The 22,417-nt window shown below is 43.8% G+C and overlaps 1 protein-coding gene across 2 annotated transcripts in view; it reads right to left on the minus strand.

The window, feature by feature from the left end:
* Fkbp15 (FKBP prolyl isomerase family member 15) overlaps positions 1-22,417 on the minus strand; it is a 56,765-nt gene that overhangs the window by 3,027 nt on the left and 31,321 nt on the right. The window contains exons 18-27 of one of the 2 annotated variants that reach the window (XM_059254421.1): positions 21,959-22,053; positions 20,693-20,795; positions 13,992-14,163; positions 12,309-12,445; positions 7,069-7,224; positions 5,903-6,055; positions 4,884-5,003; positions 2,499-2,606; positions 1,514-2,226; positions 238-334 (exon numbers count right to left, since the gene is read on the minus strand). In XM_059254421.1, the coding sequence (XP_059110404.1) occupies positions 238-334; positions 1,514-2,226; positions 2,499-2,606; positions 4,884-5,003; positions 5,903-6,055; positions 7,069-7,224; positions 12,309-12,445; positions 13,992-14,163; positions 20,693-20,795; positions 21,959-22,053 (1,854 nt within the window). Of the gene's footprint in view, positions 1-237; positions 335-1,325; positions 2,227-2,498; positions 2,607-4,883; positions 5,004-5,902; positions 6,056-7,068; positions 7,225-12,308; positions 12,446-13,991; positions 14,164-20,692; positions 20,796-21,958; positions 22,054-22,417 lie in introns of those variants that run through there. The other variant, XM_059254420.1, reaches the window with a different exon arrangement.

A 22,417-nucleotide genomic window follows, 5' to 3' on the forward strand; every position in this document is an offset into this window, starting at 1 on the left:
ACTGATTCCCCAGGGGACAGAGATTATGGCACCCTTTTAAGAGTACAGTGGCAGCTGGCCATCCCCACTCTGCTTACAGAGCTGCCCACTCTGGACCCCAAGCTCACTCCCACAAGGTCCTGTACACAGAGTCCAGGAAGTAGGCCACCAACAGACTCCTTTTCTCTTCTCCGAGCCTGCAGGGAAGAGCCCCCAGATGGTGCTCTGAGGACTCAGCAGAGCCTGAGATTTCCTTACCACCTCGTCTTCATCCTCTTCCTCAGGCTGGACTTTGGGCCTTGGAACTTTCAGAGTTGCCCCTTTAAACAGCTCGTCCTCTTCATCCCCAGAAAGACTAAAGGAGAATCAAGCCACAAATATGTTGCTGTTTCTGCCTGGGTCACAGTGCCCACCAACTACGAGGGTCACGGGTCCTGAAGTGAGACCCACTCACCCAATTCAAATCTCTCTTCCTACACTGTGCATCCATCCCTCCAAAGACCACACCCTGTATAATCCCCTCCACAGTCCTACCATACATTGGTCCCTCCTATACCGTGTTAGCCCCTCCAGTCTAAACCTTGTGTTAACACCCCTCCACGGTCTATGCTGAGTTAACACCCCTCCATAGTCTATACCCTGAGTTAACACCCCTCCACAGTCTATACCCTGAGTTAACCCCCCCTCCACGATCTATACCGAGTTAACACCCCTCCACGGTCTATACCCTGAGTTAACACCCCTCCACAGTCTATACCCTGTGTTAACTCCCCTCCACAGTCTATACCCTGTGTTAACATCCCTCCACAGTCTATACCCTGTATCAGCCCCTCCTCCAGTCTATAATACTCTGTATTATTCCCTCCAGTTTACATCCTGTGCCAGCCCTCTTCTGGTCTACAGCCAACACAATCTCTAAAGCTAATAAATCAGACTCCACTACTCTTCTACTCAAATCCTTTCACTGGTTCCTCGTTGTACTTGCATACAATTCAAGCCTTCACAGTGACATAGATGATCGCATATCTTGGCCCCTTCTTTGTGTTCCAACTTCAGCTTTACCCAACTTGTCTCCTACTAGACCCTCTTAGTTCCTATGGAGTGTCCATCCACCAGAGCACCTCTGTGTGTGCTCCTCTGTCTGCAAAGACTTCCTGCTGTCAGTCTGGATGTCTCAGGACTCCTCGGATCACAGTTGAAATGCTACCTTCTCAGAAGCATTCCCTAACCACCTATTCTAACAGAATTTTCCCTCCTGATTTTCAGTACCAGTGCAGTTTCTTTTTGTTAGCGTGTACTTCATTGTTATAATGTGTAAGTATGTATTTTTCTTCCCCACTAGACCTTAAGCTCCTCAGACTCAGAAACTACGCTGGCCTTGCCCACCACACTATTATGGGGCCTGCCACAGAGCCCTGTATGTAGAGCTGTTGATGAAGAAATGAATAAGTACAACAGCCAGTGTCATATGTCAACCCTGGAAAAGACAGATCACCTCACAAGCAGCCATCTTGTGCCTGCTCAGAGTACACACCTGCAGTTCTGGGAGTCCTGGTTGTGTCTGAGGGGTGCTTCTGAAGCTGCAGAAGCAAGCTCTGTATCCAACAATGCCTCAGGGGGACCAGAGCTACCGACATCCTCAACTTCTCTGAGCTCAGGAGGCTGAGGTTCTCCTGGGCTTTCAGGGTCTAAGGCTGGTGGCTCCCCCTTCTCAGGGTCTGGAGTCAGTGACAATCTCCTGGAGTTTCCTTGCAGTGGGCCATCTGGGGCTACTTCCCTGACATGTTCTTCTCCCAATGGGTTGTCGGGCTGCACTGCTTCCTGGCCATCAGCAAGTGCCTCCTCACACTCAGAATCCAGAGTTACAGGGCCTGGAGGTTTAGGTGGGATTGAAGTCGGGGGCCCCAGGACTCTGTGGGATGGGATGCCGGCGGGCTCAGGTGGGAGGGAGCTGTCTTTCATCTCTGAGGATGTCTCTGCTTCTGAGGACTCCTCTTTCCTTGTCTGTGTACCATTCTGTGGCATGGGGAGATCCTGTGGAGGCAGTGGGGTGGCCTCCCCTGCTACCTGTTCTGACAGCACCTTGGGTGCCTCCTGCGTCTCCCCACTTGGGGGTGCTGGAGACAACCCAGGAGTGGCGGGACCTGGCTTCTCCAAGGAAGGTCTCGAAGGCTTCTCTTCTTCCTCCTCACTGCTATACTCCCCTTGCTCTTCCTCCTGCTGGTTCAACAGCTGCAGAGTCACCATCTGTTCAAAAGCCAAGGAGGAGATGAGCACTGAAAGAGAGACAGTGTGCACCGAGAGGTCTTCTGTCCCCAGAGGCACAGCTGCCACCTAATTCAAATGACCGTGCTTCTCCCTGTCGGAAGAGGCTGGCCACATCCATCCAGGCATATGTCATTTCAGAGATCCTCATCACTGATGGATGGTCTTGAGTAACTTTTTAAGTATGAGTGCTTAGACAGTAATTAAACAAAATGCCCATTTCAATGAACCAACTGGCAGCGTTCTAGCTGTACCTTGATTGTATGCATGATGGTCCTGAGGATGGTCCTGCCATCATAAGATTCCTCCAGCTCAAACTCTCCCCTCAAAGACTGGAACACCTGGTTCATGATCTTCTTGACCTGTGCCAAGATCAAAAAGGCATGCTACCAAAGTCAAGTCATTAAGTGATGCATTACAATTACAGAGCTGGAACTCTACAGAGGGACACAGATAGTCATGAATGTCTGGTGACTGCCACCGTGGAGAGGACAGTTTTAAAGGAGAATTTCCTGCCAAGGGCACTCAGGTGATAGTAAGTGTACAAGACTGCCCAAAGATCATTTGCTGATATGATGTAACTCCAACCATGAGCACCACAGCCAGCCATGTGGCCTTGACCACAGGGATTAGTGGATGCTGGATGCTGGGTGCAGCATGATCCTCCAACTCTTCTCTATGATTTAGGGATACTTTCCATAGCCGTCTGCTGTGGGATGTATGGCAAATGTGTTGCTAATTAGTCAATAAATAAAGCACTGATTGGCCATTGGCTAGGCAGGAAGTGTAGGCGGGACAAGGAGGAGAATAAAGCTGGGAAGTGCAAGGCTGAGAGAGAGAGAGACACTGCCAGCCGCCACCATGACAAGCTGCATGTGAAGATCCTGGTAAGCCACGAGCCATGTGGCAAGGAATAGGTTTATGGAAATGAATTAATTTAAACTGTAAGAACAGTTAGCAAGAAGCCTGCCACGGCCATACAGTTTGTAAGCAATATAAGTCTCTGTGTTTACTTGGTCGGGTCTGAGTGGCTGTGGGACTGGCAGGTGAGAGAGATTTGTCCTGACTGTGGGCCAGGCAGGAAAAATCTAGCTACAAATGGCGTCCAACCTGGTGTCAAGAGTTTCCACCTAAAAACTGAGAAAAGATTCTAAAACAGAAATAAAAACAGCTTCCTAATTGTCTCTCTCAAATGAGCGGCAGCTGCTGGTTTGAGCTACTGGTGGATTCCTAGCGTGCGCACTCAACCTGCAGTATGGCGGGAATGAGGCCTCTGCAAGTGGCACATTAAGCTGCATGGTGGATTTAGACTTTGACAGTACAAAACAAAAAAAGAGGTTTCTGAACTACATGCTGCTTGGATAAAAGCATAGACCCACGATAGCTCCCAGAGCTGGTGGTAAACGTAGCCATGTTGGGAAGCTGAGGTGGGCAGAGCCAGCAGCCACAGCTGCTGCAGTTTAAAGCAATAGATTCACAATAAGACAGATTCAGGTGTAATAGTTTACAATGTGTGTAAAAATGTACATAGGCTTGAAAGAGAAAGAAAAAGGAATATATACAGTTATATAAAGAAATAGTTTTTAAAAATAGAAAAACATTTGATCATAAAAGATGTTGAGTTAAATCAAAATGTATATTTTAAAGGTACCTTGACTTCAAAATTTGGATATAAGGATATGTTACTTTGGAAAGGAGTCTCTGCTTTTGTTCCCACAGAAAGCCAAAGGCTATGGATTTGTTCCAGATTAAGATACATCAGGTTTGACCAGCCAAGACCCCCTGAAGGTCTCCAATGACACCATGGCCCAGATGATCCAACATCCAGAATGGTTTGAAGGCATCTGGCTCAGACGATACAGCCTCATGGACTATTCCATAATTCTAAAATTTTCTTTGTTTCCCCATAAGATACAGCGCCCCCTTCCAGCAGGAAGTAGTAAGAGAAGCTACGCCCAAATTCCCAAATTATATGTAATTTTACTTTGTTAAGGTTAAATCCTTCCTTTTTGAAAAAAAAAAAAAAACGGGGGGGAAAGTGCTGTGGGATGTATGGCAAATGTGTTGCTAATTAGTCAATAAATAAAGCACTGATTGGCCATTGGCTAGGCAGGAAGTGTAGGCGGGACAAGGAGGAGAATAAAGCTGGGAAGTGCAAGGCTGAGAGAGAGAGACACTGCCAGCCGCCACCATGACAAGCTGCATGTGAAGATCCTGGTAAGCCACGAGCCATGTGGCAAGGAATAGGTTTATGGAAATGAATTAATTTAAACTGTAAGAACAGTTAGCAAGAAGCCTGCCACGGCCATACAGTTTGTAAGCAATATAAGTCTCTGTGTTTACTTGGTCGGGTCTGAGTGGCTGTGGGACTGGCAGGTGAGAGAGATTTGTCCTGACTGTGGGCCAGGCAGGAAAACTCAAGCTACAGCCGTCAAAGGTTCAGAGGAACAGAGTCTCTTTGGGTTTGCTACCAGAGTGGTAGATTCTAAAGAATTAGTTTTTATGTCAGACAAGTGATGAATCAATAAAGCTGGAAAACACTGTCAGCATGACACATGGGCCATGTTTTCTAAATACTTGATAAGCACATCACTGCCTTGATAGGATAGGTTTTGCTGCTTCTTTGAATGTCAGCTCACCTTCTCTGAGGGGTCAGCAGCAGCTCTGACTGCAGGTGCCTGGGACTTATTCTTCTCCAGTTGCTGGAGGTGCTCATTCTGTGCGGTGAGGGCTGCGACCTGCGCCTGGAGAGCAGTGCACTGCAAAGTGAACAGACACGGGCTGTGGCCTGGGAACCTGCGTGACTGTGACGGCCAGGAAACACACGAGAACCATTCTGGGAACAAGTCCTGACTTCAGCAAGGTCTGCTGGGCCCAGTCTTGGTCCTCACCCCAGACCAGCTGATGCAGGTCACTCTACTTCAACAATCAACTCACAGCTTCCTTCCCATCAAGGATATTTGACTTGCTCCCAGTGAGGTCAAGAATATAATGAAAACAAGGGGGTATGAGTAAGGATAGTCACTTACATACAAATACTCAGCAACCTATTCACCTCCAAGACTGCCTCCAAGGCTTCCGAGTCAAGGGGTTTTAACTGGATAATGGAAGGAACTGCCCTTCAGACAAGGGACTGTCATAACATGTCCCTAAGTCACCTTCCAGCTCTCTCTAAAGTATCCCTCCATATCCCACGCTCTACCTGTCTACCTTACCACAGTTACCTGTCCTTGGCTCTGCTCAAAGGTCACCTCCTTTGGGACTCCCTCCCAGCAACTTTAGGCACTTCCTCTTCTAGGCTTCCTCAGACCACTTACCTCAGTTTCTTTTCTGTGCTATGTGACTATTGAGGGCAGAGTCTTGGCATGCCCTTTCTCTAACACAGCGACTGGAACCAAACTAATGCTCAGTAAATATCTGCTTAGGGAATGAACGGTCGAACAGTGGAAACAAGTCCTGGAACACTGCTGTTTTATCTTTTTCCAGGTTCCTGACCTGCCACCCTGTGTAAGCAAGTGAAGGATAACTAACTGCAAGTTCCACAAGCCTGGCTGTGTTTGCTAGCTGTTAATACCGCCTAAGCTCACAAGGCTGGACAGGCCTCCCACAGCCTGGAGGCCTTGTGTTTCGGAGCTGACTCATGGAAAGAAAGAACTACCTCATCCTGAAGGCGGGACAGCTTCTGCTGCTGGGCATCCCTCTGCGCGCAAACCTCCCGGTACTGCTGCAGGTGCTCATCCTTCGCAGAGGCCAAGAGATGCTCACACTTCGCTTCCCACTGGCTCTGCAGCTCGGCCTGTGCGAGAGACAGCTGCCAAAAGAAAAAACAGCTGTGTGTGTGTGGGGGGAGGTGGGGGGAGGTTCACATTACAACAGAAGAAGCCCATTCTCCATAGAATTTAAAGGCCCTTGCCCATGTGGCTAGAAATCAGCTGTTGAAAAGATCTTAATGACTTTGAAAGTGTCCTGTGACTCCTCCTTGGTCTCTATATGAGTGGTGTATGCATGTGTATGTGTATGTATGTTCACACTCATGTCCACACACAGAGACTGGAGGAGGATATCAAGTGCCCATCACTCTCCGTGACATTCCCTTGAGACAGGGTCTCTCACTGAACCTGGAGCTTGGCTGGCAGCCTGCAAGCCCCAGGGATCCTCCTGTCTCCACTGTGCACATGCAGTAATACCCAACATTTTACTGGGTATAGGAGATTCAAACTCAGGTCCTCATGCTTGCACAGTGTCAGGTCCAAAGTAGCCCCCCAAAATGGGAGTGCTGGTGTCAAAGTCCTTAACGGGGTTCTGTCTGGGTACATAGAAACTCGCCTTTAGGCTTTCTTTTTAGGGATTCTGTTTATTAGGAACCTCCCTTAATCCATCACCAAAGGTCAACTACCCCAAAGGCCATCTAGTCCACATCGATCCAAACAGTCTGTATGAGCTCAAAGACCTCCACCCTGCTGGCTGCCATATACAATTAGCTTGCTTTTCCACCATTTTGCTTCTCCCCGCTCCACCTCCCAGAGATAGTCTTGTGATTTGAGCCCCAATAAATCTTTCTTTTTAGCCATGGAGTAGTCCAGTTCAGTGGTTTCCCTGGACCCTCCTTACACACAACATGCACTCCTACCTACGCAGTCATATCCCCAGTCCCAAAGTAAGTATAGCTTTTAAACACTCAGAGAGGGATGGCCCTGGCTGTCAGGATTTCCATTACCCTCCCAGGTGTGCATAAGCCATAAGAAACATCTTCCTAGGGAAGTGGAAGCTACATGTTCTCACTGTGTCCTTCACAACTTCCTTCTATTTCCAAGTGCCCATTACCTGCTCTGCAGTCGCTTGGTCTGTGGACACTCGAGCCTTTTTCAAGAGCTGCCGAAGTCTGTCCAGTTCCTCCTGGTGTGACTTGCGAATCTCATCCATCTCCTCCTCTGCCTGGCAGCGCTCTTGAGCCGATTTCTTTTTCCTCTCTGAGAGGTTCTTAGGAACAAAAGAACCATCCTCAGCACTAGCTGAATAGTATGGATGGGGTGGTGGTCAATGACCTCAGTGGGTCATTTTTAGGAATGGTTCCTTGTTGTGGGACATTTGTACACTGTGTGAAGATGTATTGCTATGATTGGTATAATAAAAAGCTAAATGGCAAACAGCTAGGCAGGAGGTATAGGCAGGACTTCTGGGCAGAAGAAAGGAGAGGTCGCCAGCCAGACACGGAAGAAACAGGATGAGTAGTACAAAGATGAGAAAACAAGCCTCATGGAAGAATGTAGATTAAAAAATACGGGCTAATTTAAGTTACAAGAATTAGTTAGGAACAAGCCTAAGCTAAGGCCAAGCATTTATAATTAATAATAAGTCTTGGTGTCATTATTTGCAGGCTGGCAGTCCTGATGGGAAAGTACTACTACAAATGGCACCCAACATGGGGCATGTAAATCCACATAGGGCCTGAAAAAGCTGGAAAAAAAAATTCCAACTAGACTCAATGCTTGCTGCATATGGAGCACAGCTCTTTTAAGAGGCCCTGCTGTGCAGCTGAGTGTTTGAATAGCTGGCACTGGGTACAAACTCCAGCTGCAGGCGAACACAACCAATTCCCAGAGCTGGGACAAATAAATGTGGCCCTGGGCCAGTACCCACTGACATGAGGCTAGGCTCTCACAGAACCGAGGGGGCATGGAGCCATTCACTAGCGCCATTCGGCAGCAGTAGCCTAGCAGTTTAAGGTTTGGCTCACCTGGTCAGAAAACTCTGCAGATGCACAGAAAGCCAGGTCCAGACACACACAAAACAAACCTCTAAAAAGGTACAGTATTCTTAAAAGGGTGCTTAGGTACTGAAGACAAAAAAGAAAATGGGTATAGATAGTCATAGAAAAAAAATAATTTAAAAATTATAAAGTCTTTAAAGAGAGATTAAAGTAATATAAAATAATAAGCCACATAAGGATGAAAACACAAGGAGTTTGGACCTTATACCAGATCGTTATACCATTTTCCTTGTTACCAAATTTAGAAAAGAAACTTACAAAAGAATTGTAAAGTATATAACGTTGAGATACATAAAAGCTTAAGTTTGTTATCTAAACAAAAGTTTTGAGATTTAAAAAGATATTTTGAGGATGGTAATGCATGTTATGATAGAAAATAATTTAGATATAAAACTTTAGATTCTTCAAGATAGATATTTTCTCTGAATATGCCAAAAACAGATGGACTAAACAATGTGAATGTAATTTTTACCTGATAATTGTTCTTATTGTTTTTGTTTTACAATGTTAAAGTTAAAACATTTCCTTTTAATTTAGACAAAAAGGAGAAATATTGTGGGGTATTTATAGACTGTGTGAAGATATATTGCTGTAATTGGCAGGAGAGTATAGGCAGGACTTCAGAGCAGAGAGAGAAGAGGGAGAAGAAAGATGGGGTTGTCAACCAGACAAGGAAGAAGCAGGATGAGCAGTGCAATATAAGGTAATAAGCCTCGTGGAAGAACGTAGATTAAAAAAAAAATATTGGTTAATTTAAGTTATAAGACCTACTTAGGAAAAAAGCCTAAGCTATGGCCCAACTTTTAGAATTAAAATGAGTCGGCATGTCATTATTTGCAGGCTGGCAGTCCCGACAAAAAAGCACTACTACAGTTCCTTTTTAAGCACCTCCTTTTATATTTTGTATCCCTGCTACTGGGTGAGATAAATTATGACAAGGAAAAGACAAGCAACTGATCTGCTGCTGTTCTCTTAAGAGCTGGAGACAGCATAACTTTCATGTAGATACAAAAGGGCAGATACTCACATCGGGCTGGCTGGTGAGAAAATAAATGGACATAGTCTCTTTGGATGGTAATCTTTCAAAATGCTTTTTAAAATACATCCAGAAATGCTACAAATTGTAAATCTGTAAATTCTAGTCAAAGATTATAAGCTCAGTCACAGTGATAGTGTCTGCAACAAGGAGAAACTGAAAACAGCCCAAGATCAGAGGGAATTGCTTTAAAAAGCACAACAGAATGAAAGAGGGCCTGGGAAGATGGCTCAGAGGGCAAGCCACTTGCCATCCGAGTGTGAGGACCTGAGCTCAGGCCCTCAGAACCCATATAAAAGCAGACTTGGTCTCAGCACTCCTATGGCAAGAGGGGAAGTGGAAACAGGAGCATCTTCGGAAGCTCGTGGGCCAGCTAGGGAACAACAGACTATCTCAAACAAGATGGAAGGTAAGCACTGCCACCTAAGGTTGTCCTCTGACTTTCATACACGTGTGCATGCTTCTGCTCTCATGATCTCTCCCTACCTACTTTCACTGTGCACACACACACACACACACACACACACTTTTTTTTTCTTTGAGACAGGGTTTCTCTGTGTAGCTTTGGAGCCTTTCCTGGAATTCACTCTGTAGCCCAGGCTGGCCTCGAACTCACAGAGATCCACCTGCCTCTGCCTCCCAAGTGCTGGGATTAAAGGCGTGTGCCACCACCACCTGGCAACATACACACACTTTAAAGTGATAAAATCATAGAAGATAAAGTCGTCTTATGTGTTTACACACAAATTCTGTGTAAACACAGATCAGGATTGGCCCTCTCTAAAAAGGAACTAGTCAAGAATAGCTTTACTAAAGGCTCACTGAAATCTCAGTAACAGTTTGTTCTTTTCATATTAAACATTCTAGTACAAAGAAAAAGATAGCAATGCTCCTGCTTTGTCCAAGCCCTGGGTGATTACCCTGATATTAAAAATTTAATCATTAAAATTTAAAATAATATCTAACAAAAAAATAGCAAGCTAGGGGAAGTGGGTTGAAAAGACAGCTCAGCAGCCTTTAAGAAAGCTTCCAAAGGACCTGATTTTGGGTCCCAGGCCCCATGTTGGATGGTTATAATCACTTGTAACTCTAGCTCTAAGGGATCTGACACCCTCTTTTGCTTTCCTGAGGCACCCAAACACAAAATAATAATAACAATGAGGGTTTGTTGGTGGTGGTGGTTTTTTGGAGACAGTTTTACTAAGTATACTTAGCTGACCTAGAGCTTATTATGTAGACCAGGCCGGCCTTGAACTCACACAGAATGTTGTGGAATAATCCTTTTCTATACTATGAATATGTATTACTTTCAATGGCTAATAAAAAGCTGACAGGCCGGTAGCTGGTCAGGAAGTTAGGTAGGAAAGCCAACCTGAGAATGCTGGGAACGAGAAGGGCAGAGTCAGGAGATGCCTGCCAGCCACCAAGGAAGCAAGCCATGTAGAAAATGAGGTAACAAGCTACAAACCACATGGCAAAGCATAGATAAGAAATATGGGTTAATTTAAATTAAGAGCTAGTTAATAATAAGCCTGAGCCATTGGCCAAACATTTATAATTAATATAAGTGATTAATTGGAAGTGAGTGTGGGACAGGGCAGGACAGAGAAGAGCCTGTCAGACAGATCCACCAGTCTTTGACTCCTGAGTGGTGGGATTAAAGACATGTACTACTACATCTAGATGTTTTGTTTGTTTATTGTTGTTGTTGTTTTGGGACAGGGTCTCACTGGCCTTGACTGCTCTAGAATTCACTATGTAAGACCAAATTGGCCTCAAATTCACAGAGATCTACCTGCCTCTGCTTGCTTCTAGAGTCCTGTGTCCTCATGCCTGGTAAATCTTCAAAAAATGAGAATAAAATTTAAAAAGTATCAAGATGGAAAAATATTAGTAATGTTTACGGCTGACAAAGGATTAACACTCAATATTCTAATAGAAAAGAGGATGCAGGACTCCAAAAGAGAATTCACAGGAAAAATAGAAATAGGTATGAAATATATGAAAGCTTTATTACTAATAAAAACACATAGCTGCTACACATGGTGGCACAGACCTTTAATCCCAGCACTCAGGAGGCAGGGACAGCAGTTGGAGGCTAGCCTGGTCTACATGGCTCCAGGACAGCCAGGACTATATAGAAAGTCCCTGTCTAAAAAACAAAAACAAACAAACAAACAAACAAAAAGCTATTCAGTCTGTGGAGGTCCACAGCAGATTGAAATGAGAAACTGGAAACATACATATCTACTGGTCTAGCATAGGACAGCAGCTGCACAGTGGACTAACAGGAGACTACTGTGCATAGTGAGTATAGTGTCCTCAAAACTCTTTTAAAAGCATTCACTAGGAGCCCAGTATTGTTTAGAAAAACATACTATTAGTACGTGTTTATATAAGGGGATATGCAATATTTTATGCATACAGAGAGTAACCTATGTTCATGTGTTGTTTATAGTTGTTATTTATAACCCATACAATGAGAGAAGGAATTAAAAACAACTTTTTAATTTTATACTCTTCTGTATTGTTTGCACTTTCCCTAATACATTCATACTATAAAAAATGTAAGGGATTCTGGTCAGAGTTAGGAGATACAGGCATGCTGCATCTTAAGGCTTTGATGCAGGTGCTAAGCCAAGCCAACACCCAACGAGTCCAAAGCACCCTGTGAGTGCACAAGGACCTGAGCATCAAGCGCTGGAGTGGGGTGGCATGAGCTGCCTGCAGTACGCACTGCTGAATAAGGAGGGACTGTACTGGCCTACTCAGGCTATGGGGGCACAGATGCCTGGGTCGCCACTGCTAGCACCAGTAACCTCTGGGCCAAGTACAATCAGAATGGGAACCAAGCGTTTAATGAAGACAATCTCAAATTTATCCTCATGGACTTACACGGAGGGCCATGTAGCCATTACCAGGTGGCCAACCTTCTGCTATGTATGAATGCCAAGGAGACTGTAGGCTTCGGAGTGCTCAAGGCCCAGACCCAGGCAATTGCTGGAGGGCCTGGAGGAACCCTCACCCAAGTAGCGGCATCATAATAGAGGGATGGAAGCTGGATCAGAAAGGGATGGTGGTTGGGAGAAGCAGAGCCCTGGAAACACCTTATGGGCTGAGCACAGGAAGGTGGGACTTTCACTTTTTTTCTGAATAAACTTCAACTCTTAAAAAAAAAAAAATGAAAAAGAAAATTGTGTATTAATCAGCTATGCCTGGCCACTTGGCTCCAAGAGGAACTTGGCTTTTGGAACTTACCTTTTCCAGGGACTCCTTCTCAGCTCGGAGGTCAGTCAATTCTTCCTCCAGGGATGTCACCTTGAGCTCCAGCTGTCTCCGGCTCTGCTTTTCACTTTTGAATTTGGACTGTGTTTGCTCAGAGGCTTCTCGGAGCTCTAGGACAGAGGAGCAGGGAGACATGACCGTAGAACCAGAGATGCAATGGGCACTGTGGCATTCCAGAAGCTCTTTCAAAGTTGCATGCTCTAATCTCCCAATCCTACCATACAAGCCTCCCTGACCTGCAGAAAGGATTAATAAGCCCTACACTGACTCTACTATCAAGCTATGTTTACCCTGAGAAGGATAACTTCTATATGTATATACCTCCTTCCACACATGCGAAGTGTGAGAGAATGGTCTCTGAACAGTCAGAGACCACCTTTAACAGTGACCACAGTCCTATTTCCATTGCCATAGGACCACATGGAGTGTCTCTGTTGAGGAGAGCTCAGGTCCCTTCTCACTGCCTGGGTAAGACTCTCAACTTTCTTGGTAGCTAAGACATTTGACTGAGAATTTGCTTCCAAAATATCCCTTTTCAAATAAGGCTGGGGGTGGGGGTTATCTTTTAATTTAGTATACTAAAACTTGTTTGAAAACTGGCTCTTGAAGTAACTGTCACAAAGAGCTGTCAGAGGGAACCACAGAAACAGAGGTGAGATACCTACACGACACTCAAGTCAAAAATTGTCCAATATGTTTGTTTGAGGTGGGCCAACTACTGCTCTGTAAGAGAAAGGTTGCATCTGCAAGGAATCGCCTTCCAATGCTATCAGTGATTCGAGCTTTCTCTTAGACAGGGAACTGTGCCTCTATCCATTCCGCTGCTGCCTCTGTCCCTGCCCACTTGTCCCAGTTCCTTCCACACAGGTTTCTCTATACCAAGACAACATGAGCCAACATGCTGGCACTCACTAGCTTCTAGCTAATCAGCATGCCTTAGTCATTCCCCTTGTGCCAAGCACTGACGTAACCCTCATATGGAGGAAGGAGTTTTACAAAGAATAAATCACTAGCTACCCTTGCCCTCCAGGGACTTGTATTCTAGAGGGAAGAATAAACTTATAAATGATGCTTATGGAAGGTCAGAATAATGCACTTAGGGATCAAGGACTTGAAAGGAGAGATCAAATGGTCTAGAAAAACTGTGCAAGAGGCAGACTTTAGAGAGGACTGGAGGCACTCCTGATGGTGAGTGAGCACACCAAGCGACGGCTACACCCATCTAAACACAGCTATTCCGAGAAGAACGTGATGAGAGTCAAGCAGGGAGAGCAGCCAGGAGGCCTGTTGTTAAGGCAGATTCTGGGCAACAGAGCAGGAGGTGAGTGCAGGACAGGACCTTGAGTCCAAGCTGATGCACTGTAATCCACGCTCCAGGAAAGCCGCAACCACAGCGGGAAGTGCTTGTTTCTTAAAGCTCCACCATGTTAGTAAGTAACAAAGATGCTGAAGCAACATTTCCTCAAACAGAAACAGAGTGACTTGTCAATTACAACGGAATTGGGGGAGGGGTGTCTTCCTGTTCTTCATGTAAAACAACCACGTGGTTTTTCTACCAGTCCTCCTCCATGCTCAGTACTTATGTGTGTATGGATACCATGCCAAAGGAATTGACAGGAAGGAAGCCATTTAACTCCTTCTCCCCTGAGAACTTACCCGCGAGGTCGGCCTGGAGTCTGGAGACCTGGCCCCTGAGAAGCTCTGTCTCTTTCAAGCTTTCTGTCAGCTGCACCTGCAGCTCTGTCTCCTTCTTCTGGTGAGCTGTCATTTTTAGCTGCAGGTGAGAGACCCGAGCAGTGGCTGCTGCTAACTCTTCTGTCACCTTGGCCTGAACAATGACAAAGGGTGACATCATTTAGACACAGGCATTCCAAGTGCTGATTCAACCTCATGGGACTCTAAGCTGATGGTACTGGTAGACAGGAAGGGAGAGAAGGACACCTTCCACCTGCACTGGGTTAAAATCAAGACTTGAAAACGTACAAGGGCTCAGACTGACTTCTGTTGCAGGAATATGTACTTAGGAAATACTACACAAGCCAGGTGTGGTAGTACACGCTGTAATCCCAGAGCTTGAAAGGATGAGGCAGGAGGATAAGGAGTCGAAGGCAAGCCTTGGCTATATTAACAAGACCATCTCAAAAGCAAATAAACAGAGAAACCAGTACTGTAAGAGTTGACAAAAAGTTTGTTACAAGGCTGTTCAATGTAGCATTAAGTTTTAACAGAATGTAGAACTAACATAAAACCCTGAAAAGATTTAAGCAAGCAAAATAGGAAATGTTCATCCTGTGGGCTATCAAAATTGTGTTTGAGAAAGAACACTCGATAGCATGGAATACAGCTGGAACCTACAGCTAAATGAAGACTATAAGCAGATTATCACATAGTATGGTAAGTATTATTCTGTTTTTGTAAAATGACCCGTATGTGAAGGAAAGAGCTTGCAGGGCATTTTCCATCAATGGCCAAGCTAGATAGAAACTCGGTGCTTCCTACTTTCTTCTTGCTGACTGGGATTATATTTTACATGAGCCTTTCAAAAAGATGTTTCACAGATTAGTCTTTAAAAAGATAATGTGCTGTTGCTCAAAATTTTTTTTTTAAGTATTTAAAAAGTAAACAGTGAGAATCTCCCATGCTATACAGTTCTGCCTTGCCTCATATTGATAACCACATAGAAGTATGTTTCTTCAGGAGCTGGCAAGATGGCTCAGTGGGTAAAGACTGACAACCAGAGTTTGATTTCCAGGACTCACATAGTGGAAAGAGAAAATCGATACTGGAAAATGGACCTCCATGTGTGCACTGTAGCAAATACATGGTCATAAACATATATGAACACAAAATAAATAAAAATGTAACAAAAGCCGTATGTATTCAACTTCCTATTTGTATAAAGTGATTCTTATATACATACTGAGTCTTCATGCCTTCCAGATAAAACAGCAGATAAACTATATAGTCTTCAGTAGTACATATGGGTCTTCTCCCTTCCCCCGCTTTTTAAAATCAATATCATATTCTACCATGTGGCTATAACATAGTTTATTCTGTACTGTAGCATACATGCATTGTTTCTGGCCTTTCTCATTACACCAGTGAGCATCTTAGATCCATTGTATGCAATGATCCCCTGATTGCAAGAGCCATTTAGAACATTCTTAGGTACAGAGTGCTAGATCGAAGGAAATCCATTGCAATTTTGTATAACATTGGTTCTCCTCCAGCAGCTACTTTATACATTTCATCACTCATTGCCAAAATTCTCATCAAGCTGATGAGAAATGGAACTTGGGCCACTTTCTAGCATTTCTGTGATAGACAAGGATAAAGTTTAAAGAGACTAAATATTCTCCAGAACTTATGATGCAGGTGAAATGACAGAAAACTCCCGGGTGGTATTCTGAACACTAGTGATGATGGCAATGATTATAAGGATGGTCAAGAAAAGTCAGCTACTGCATTCACTGCCTTGAACTGCTGTGCTTCCCATAACACAAAGTCAGACATCAGCAAAGGCAGTGAGGGTTACTCTGTGGGTGGCAGGCTTATTTCCGTCAACTGGGGTTGGGCTGACTCCCCATGCTATGATATTGCCACCATGACTCCCTCTCCACTGTTATACTTTATGCACACTCTACAGTTGTCTACTTTCGTCTTATTGTTTATAGCTTCTTATGGTATTCACCATGCACACCAGTTTTTACAGGATTTATTTCTAGGGCTGGGATATATCTCAGTAGTGGAACACTTGCCTAGCATAAACTAGGCCCTAGTATCATATATACACCAAAGTATTTATTCCTTGTCTTATTCTCAAGCATTTATCAACTTTCTAGCTTTCATTTAAAGTCTGCGGTTTTGACTCTCCTAACAGTGAGGGAAATGAAACAAAAGTATATATGAACTAAAGATAAATAGGCCATGAATCTGAGAGTACATGTGACCTTTACAGTAGGCGTTAAGATAATTTTTGTCTAGAACCTCCAGAGTGGGCTTCATCTTCCTCACATGGAATAAAGTCTACTTGCTGTTCTGCTTCACACAGGCTTGAAAACTGAACTAACATAGAAGTCGGACAGTTCTGCACCTCTGTGGAGCCTAGGGAGCTCACTAATTACAGCAAAGCCCCTCACAAGACCTGGAAGACCCCTCTGTCCAAAGGACAGAGTAGGGGACACTCAAAAGTGCTTCCCCACACTTTCTTTTACAGTGATGTCTCACCATTTAGCCCAGACTGGCCTTAAATTAATGATCCTCTTACCCAAGCCCAAGTGCTAGGATTATAGACATGTACTACTATGACCAGCTTCAAAGTTGTTTTTATATCAGATCCTTACCTAGAAAGGCCTACTACAGAAGCATAAAAATATCCTCACTCAAACACATGTACATATGCAAAGACATCAGCAATACATTAACCATGGTTATCTTTGAGAAGGATTATGGGTGATTTATGTGTTATGGTTTTTTTGTTATTTTATTAGAATGAACAGATTAAACTTTTATAAGTTGGGAGAAGGTACACGTGATGATGTGTGTGCATGTAGATATTTACAGACATAGTCACAATATTTTAAATATTGTCAAGATAGGCAATGTCAAGGGGAAAAGGAAATCAGCAGAAACCTACATGGTAGTGGGAGGACTCTGTTTGCTACCATGGAACAATGTCCACTGTCGAGGTAGAGAGCTGGGAGAAGAAGCAAGGATCAAAGACAAGGAAGCATTTACACTAGAAGCAGGAAAATAGCATCAGGAGAGAGAGACAGCACTCTGATGTGAGAGGACAGTGCTGGAAACGAGCCCTGAGCAAATCCTGTCTATCTTCTGGGCCTTGATTTGTTCTTTTAAAAATAAGTTCATTGAGCTCAATTCCTCTAACAGCTTTTCCACTTTGAATCATTACTTCATAAGAAAATGGATTCTTATGAATAGATTCCATCACAGAGAAAAAGTTTCACTTACCAAATATTCATTGGACACTTAACCATATTTTTCTGAGAAGTGCTTGGAGGCAGACATCTGCCCCTGAAAGAACTGCTGGTCTCTCTTTACAAGAGATCACAGGGAGACTGCTAAAGTAGATCAAAGCGGGTGCACACCTTAAATCCCAGCACTCGGAGGAAAAGACAGGCTTATTTCTGTGAGTTCAAGGCCAGCCTGGTCTACATAGCTAGCTTCAGACCAGCCAGCACTACATAGTGACACCCTGTCTCAAACAGCAAATTTAAAAACAGAAGTAGATTATCCAGGGATAGTGGCACACATCTGTAATTCCAACACCTGGAAGGCTGAGCAGGAAGCTGAAGAGTCTGTGGCAGCCTGGGTTACATGCCGAAACCCTGAAAAAACCTGGGCTACACAGTGAGAACCTATATGAACAAAGAAAGAAGAAGAAACAACAACTACCAGGGGACAGTCAAGGCTTAAAATGTCTGGCTGAAATCATGGTGATAGGTGGAATACATGGACAGGCCCTATCATCAGCTGGGAGGTTCTCTAGAGGAAGCTGGGCAGGCTGCTGCTGTTCTACTCCTGCTGTTTGACTGTGACACATGGGACACCTGCTAGGCTCCATGCCAGACAGGTGGAATTTTAAAATGCAAAACCATAAGTGGATTAGCAAGCTAAGTACGAGTTTGATAAACTACACCAAACTGGACCACTGCTTGAGTGAAGAATAAAGTTTCACTGGAACATACTTGTGAATACATGCATAGACAACAGTGCCAGTGAACATGAAAGTCACATGTTGAACTTAAGTAAAAGCAAAAGTATCCAGATGTCAAAAAAGAAATGACTTTTATACCTGGGAATAGAGAAGAGCTTTGGAAAAGTTTTATCTTGGCTGCATATACTAAATTAGAAACCCAGGAGGTGAGGCTTCAAAATATGTAATTCTGATCAAGTTTCCCAAGCAACTCCGAGGTTGCTAAACCACTCTTTGGGCATTATTGGTCTATAGAATAAGTTATAGTCATCATTTACCCCTGAATAGCAACAGTGAGGATAAACAGTATATTTGGGTGCCCAGTAGGCCTGGGGTTGGGGAAATAAAGAAAAGGAGAGGGGAAATAAAAATAAAATCAGAGAAAGGAGACATAGTAAGGCACATTTTGTGGAGAGCAATGAAGTTGCAGGCTGCTGCTCATGACCAGGTCGTTAGTAGCCGGCCACAACAAACAATGAATGATGTAGCAGTGGGAAAGAAACCGGGCTAGAACAGACAGGGCTGTGCAGGGCCAGGCACAACTCATCTGTGGACAGGTGGCTGTCTTAGTTACTGTTCTACTGCTAAGACACCATGGCCAAAGCCAGAGGGCTTGCTTCCAGTTTAGAGGGTTGGTCCATGATCATCATGGTAAGGAGCATGAAAACAGGCAGGCATGGCATGGTACTGGAGCATGGCTATGAGCTCACATCTGATCCACAAGTTATAGGCAGAGAGAGCAAGATGAGGCCTGGTGTGGGCCTTTGAAATCTTCAAGCCCACCCCCAGTCACACAGCTCCTCCAACAAGTTCACACCTCCTATCTTTCCTAAACAGTCCACCAACTGGGAAACGAACATTCAAATATATGAGCCTATGGGGGCCATTCAAACCACCACACTGGCCAAAGACATTACCTCCTGGATAGTATGGCTAAGCAAACACAAAAGTTAGCTTGAAACATAAATAAGGAACCCTTATTATCAGAGTATAGGAAAGAAAGTAAAAATCACAAGTTACATGTTCATTCTGTTCAATTTTGCATGTTTCCAAGAAAAAGTCAATTATAAAATATGGACTGCTTAGAATTTCATGAAAAAATACAAGATAAAGAGCAAAGGTTTCCCAGCTGAAGAGTGATGACCCAAATACAAAGGAATCTGTTCTGGACAGTGTCCAGTAACAAGAAGAGGGAAATTGGACTCCAAAATTAGTTGACTCCAACCCAACACTCACTAGCATATTTCTCACTTCTATTCAGAGCAGATCAAAATTCCTACTCTGAAGGACTAAAGTCACAGTAATTCATGCCCCCTCCTTCTTTCCTTATCTATTTATCTATCTGTCTGTCTATCTATCTGTCTATCTATCTATCTATCTATCTATCTATCTATCTATCTATCTATCTATCTATCTATTTACTGTGGCAGGGTATCTATCTATCTATCTATCTATCTATCTATCTATCTATCTATCTATCTATCTACTATCTATTTACTGTTCTATCTATCTATCTATCTACTGTGGCAGGGTATCTATCTATCTATCTATCTACTGTGGCAGGGTATCTATCTATCTATCTATCTATCTATCTATCTATCTATCTATCTATCAATCTATCTATCAATCTATCTATCTACTATCTATTTGCTGTGGCAGGGTCTCGTGTAGTTCAAACTTTGGCTTCAGACTTTCCACCTAACAGAGAATGACCTTGAACTCCTGACACTCCTGCTTCTATCCCCACGCTCTGGGACTATAGGCATGTGCCACCATGTCCAACTCCATTATTTTCCTTCTTTTTTGTTTCTTGAGACAGAATCTCACTATGTAGCTCCAAATGGCCTGGAATTTGCTATGTAGACCAGGCTGGCCTCAAATTCACAGAGATGAGTTTGCCTCTACCTCCCAAGTAACAGGATTAAAGGTGTGTGCCATCTTGCCTGGCATTTTATTAAGGAAAGGTCTCACCATGTAGTCCAGGCTGGCCTGGCACTTGCCAAGTACCTCAGGGTAGACTTGAACTTACAGTAATTCTTTTGTCTTGGCCTCCTAAGTCCTGGGATTACACACATATGCTACCTGTCTGGCTCCAAAGTAGCACTTTAAAATGGTTTTGTCAGACTCAAATGAATAACAAACTAAACACAGACAAAAGATCAAATTAGACAATCCTAAATTCCACTAAGAACAACATACAAATTTATTACATAACATAATAGAAATTTTCTTTTGATTCTATCAAAAGAATAAATTTAGCTTCTTATAAACTATAATAGTCTCATAATTATCAAATTATTAAGACAAGCAATTGGATTTTTTCTTTCTTTTTGAGAAACGATCTCACTAGGTAGCTCAGACTGCCCTTGAACTACAGACTCTCCTGCCTCTGCCTGTCAGAAGCTGGGATTACAGGCATAAAACCTCACCCCTAGTTCAATCTTGTTTTTGAGTCAACTTACTACAAAACATAGTAAAACAGATCTAGAGGTGACTAATACATGAAAATCTGTTGGATTTCTAGGTCTGTCCCCAAAGATGACAAATATCCTGCTGAACAGAAACTTGGAAATTCTTATGTAAGACTACTCCTCAGCTCAACATATCCCGACCTGGGCCTTCCTCTGCCCGGCTATTTTACCTTCTCTTGTTCAGCATGCAATACTCTTGCCTGTGTGTTTTCTGTGGCTGTTTGAAGTGAGTTGTTCCTCTTCTCCAACATCAGGTTACTCTGCTCAACATACCTGAGACAGAAATAAAGACAAAGAAAATATTTACCCAGCACTGAATGTTTGAAAGGCACAAGTGAACCCACTCAGTTCTCACATCATTGTTTTACACTTTCATCAGAAACAATCTAAAGGGATCTGGAGGAATGGTTCATAGGTTAGGAGCCTTCGATGTCCTTGCAGAGGTCCTGGGTTCAGTTCCCAGCACCCACATGGTGGCTCACAACCATATGTAACTCCAGTTCCAAGGGATCCAGCTCCATCTTCTCTCCCAGGATACTGCACACACACAATGCACAGATATGCAAGCAAAACATCCATATGCACATATTTTTTTATCTTAAAAAAAAAAAAAAAAAAATAATCTGAAAGCACTTTGCTTTCCCGATACCAGCAGTAATTAACCAAGATATCTGCAGTAACCAAGGAGGTGGCAACCCGGGCCACAGAAGAATCGCCCTGCATAATGAAGGCAGACATTCACAGGGTGTGTGCTAATGGGAGATGGGGATGAAAGAAAAGGGGGTAAGAAGACTGTAAGCCTTCTCTCATGGCAGTCTTAGAGCCTGCCATGAGAGAAAACAAATACTAGGCGAGAAATACAGGGAAAAATGGCTTTTTCAAATGAAATGCATTGAGACTAGTCCTGTTTACCTTTTCACCCTCACAAAGCTCAGAAGGATCCATTAAAAACTACAAAATGACTGTGCTTTATGAAATCAGTGAGGCTCTGGTCAAGTTCTATTGATAAAATAATCCACACAGAAAAGAAAAGAGTGGACACAATTTTCTACGTAACATGATTTTCAGAAATGAGGAAGCTAGGCTTGCAGAGATAAACGAAATACCCAAAGCCACACAAGAATGAAGGGCAGAGCTGAGGGTCTTACACCAAGCACAGGCACCTCAGCGGTTTCTCCTGAAGCAGTGAACAGGTAACTCACACAACAGGCAGAACAGGCATGGCTGAAATACATGGACGGGTGAATAGGTGGCAGCTCAGAGAGAGGTATTGTGTGCTTAGTATGCTCAAGGTCCTCGAGTTCAAGAAACACAACACAACAAATGTAGAGCAGAGACTTGTGATTAATATACTGCCCTCAACAAACGTGTGTTAAAGTGGACAAATTACACTAAACCCTTAGCCCACCCTCCCCCAGCCTTGTCCCTGTCCTTACCTCTGGTTTCGTTCAATGAGTTCACTAATCTTGTCATTCTGCTCTTCTATCCGACTGCTTTTCTCAAGGAGCTCCTGCTTCAGCCTCTCGTTTTCCTGAATCCAGACACACAACACACAAGGTACGTGTCTTAAAAGTGCCCACTTCCTCTCCACTCTCTGCTTCCTGGCTGCAGCACCAACGTGACCAGCACCTCACGTTCTGCAGCCAAGCCTTCCTGCCGTGATAGACTGTATCCCCAAAGTATAAGGCAGAATAATTGAACCCATGGATAGCTTTGTGAACACATTTTCAAACAAACACTAAAACAATTATTTCCCCACAGATGTAACTGTTAAAGTAACAAACTGAATTACACCTGATGGATTCTAATCACTAGGCTAGATAGGTTGAGGACTGAAATGGTCAGAAAATGGAGTGAGAATTTAAAATTGGGCCGAAAAGCAATGTTTCTTTTTG

This window comes from Peromyscus eremicus, chromosome 2, assembly GCF_949786415.1.
Source record: "Peromyscus eremicus chromosome 2, PerEre_H2_v1, whole genome shotgun sequence".
In the NCBI taxonomy this organism is placed as follows: domain Eukaryota; kingdom Metazoa; phylum Chordata; class Mammalia; order Rodentia; family Cricetidae; genus Peromyscus; species Peromyscus eremicus.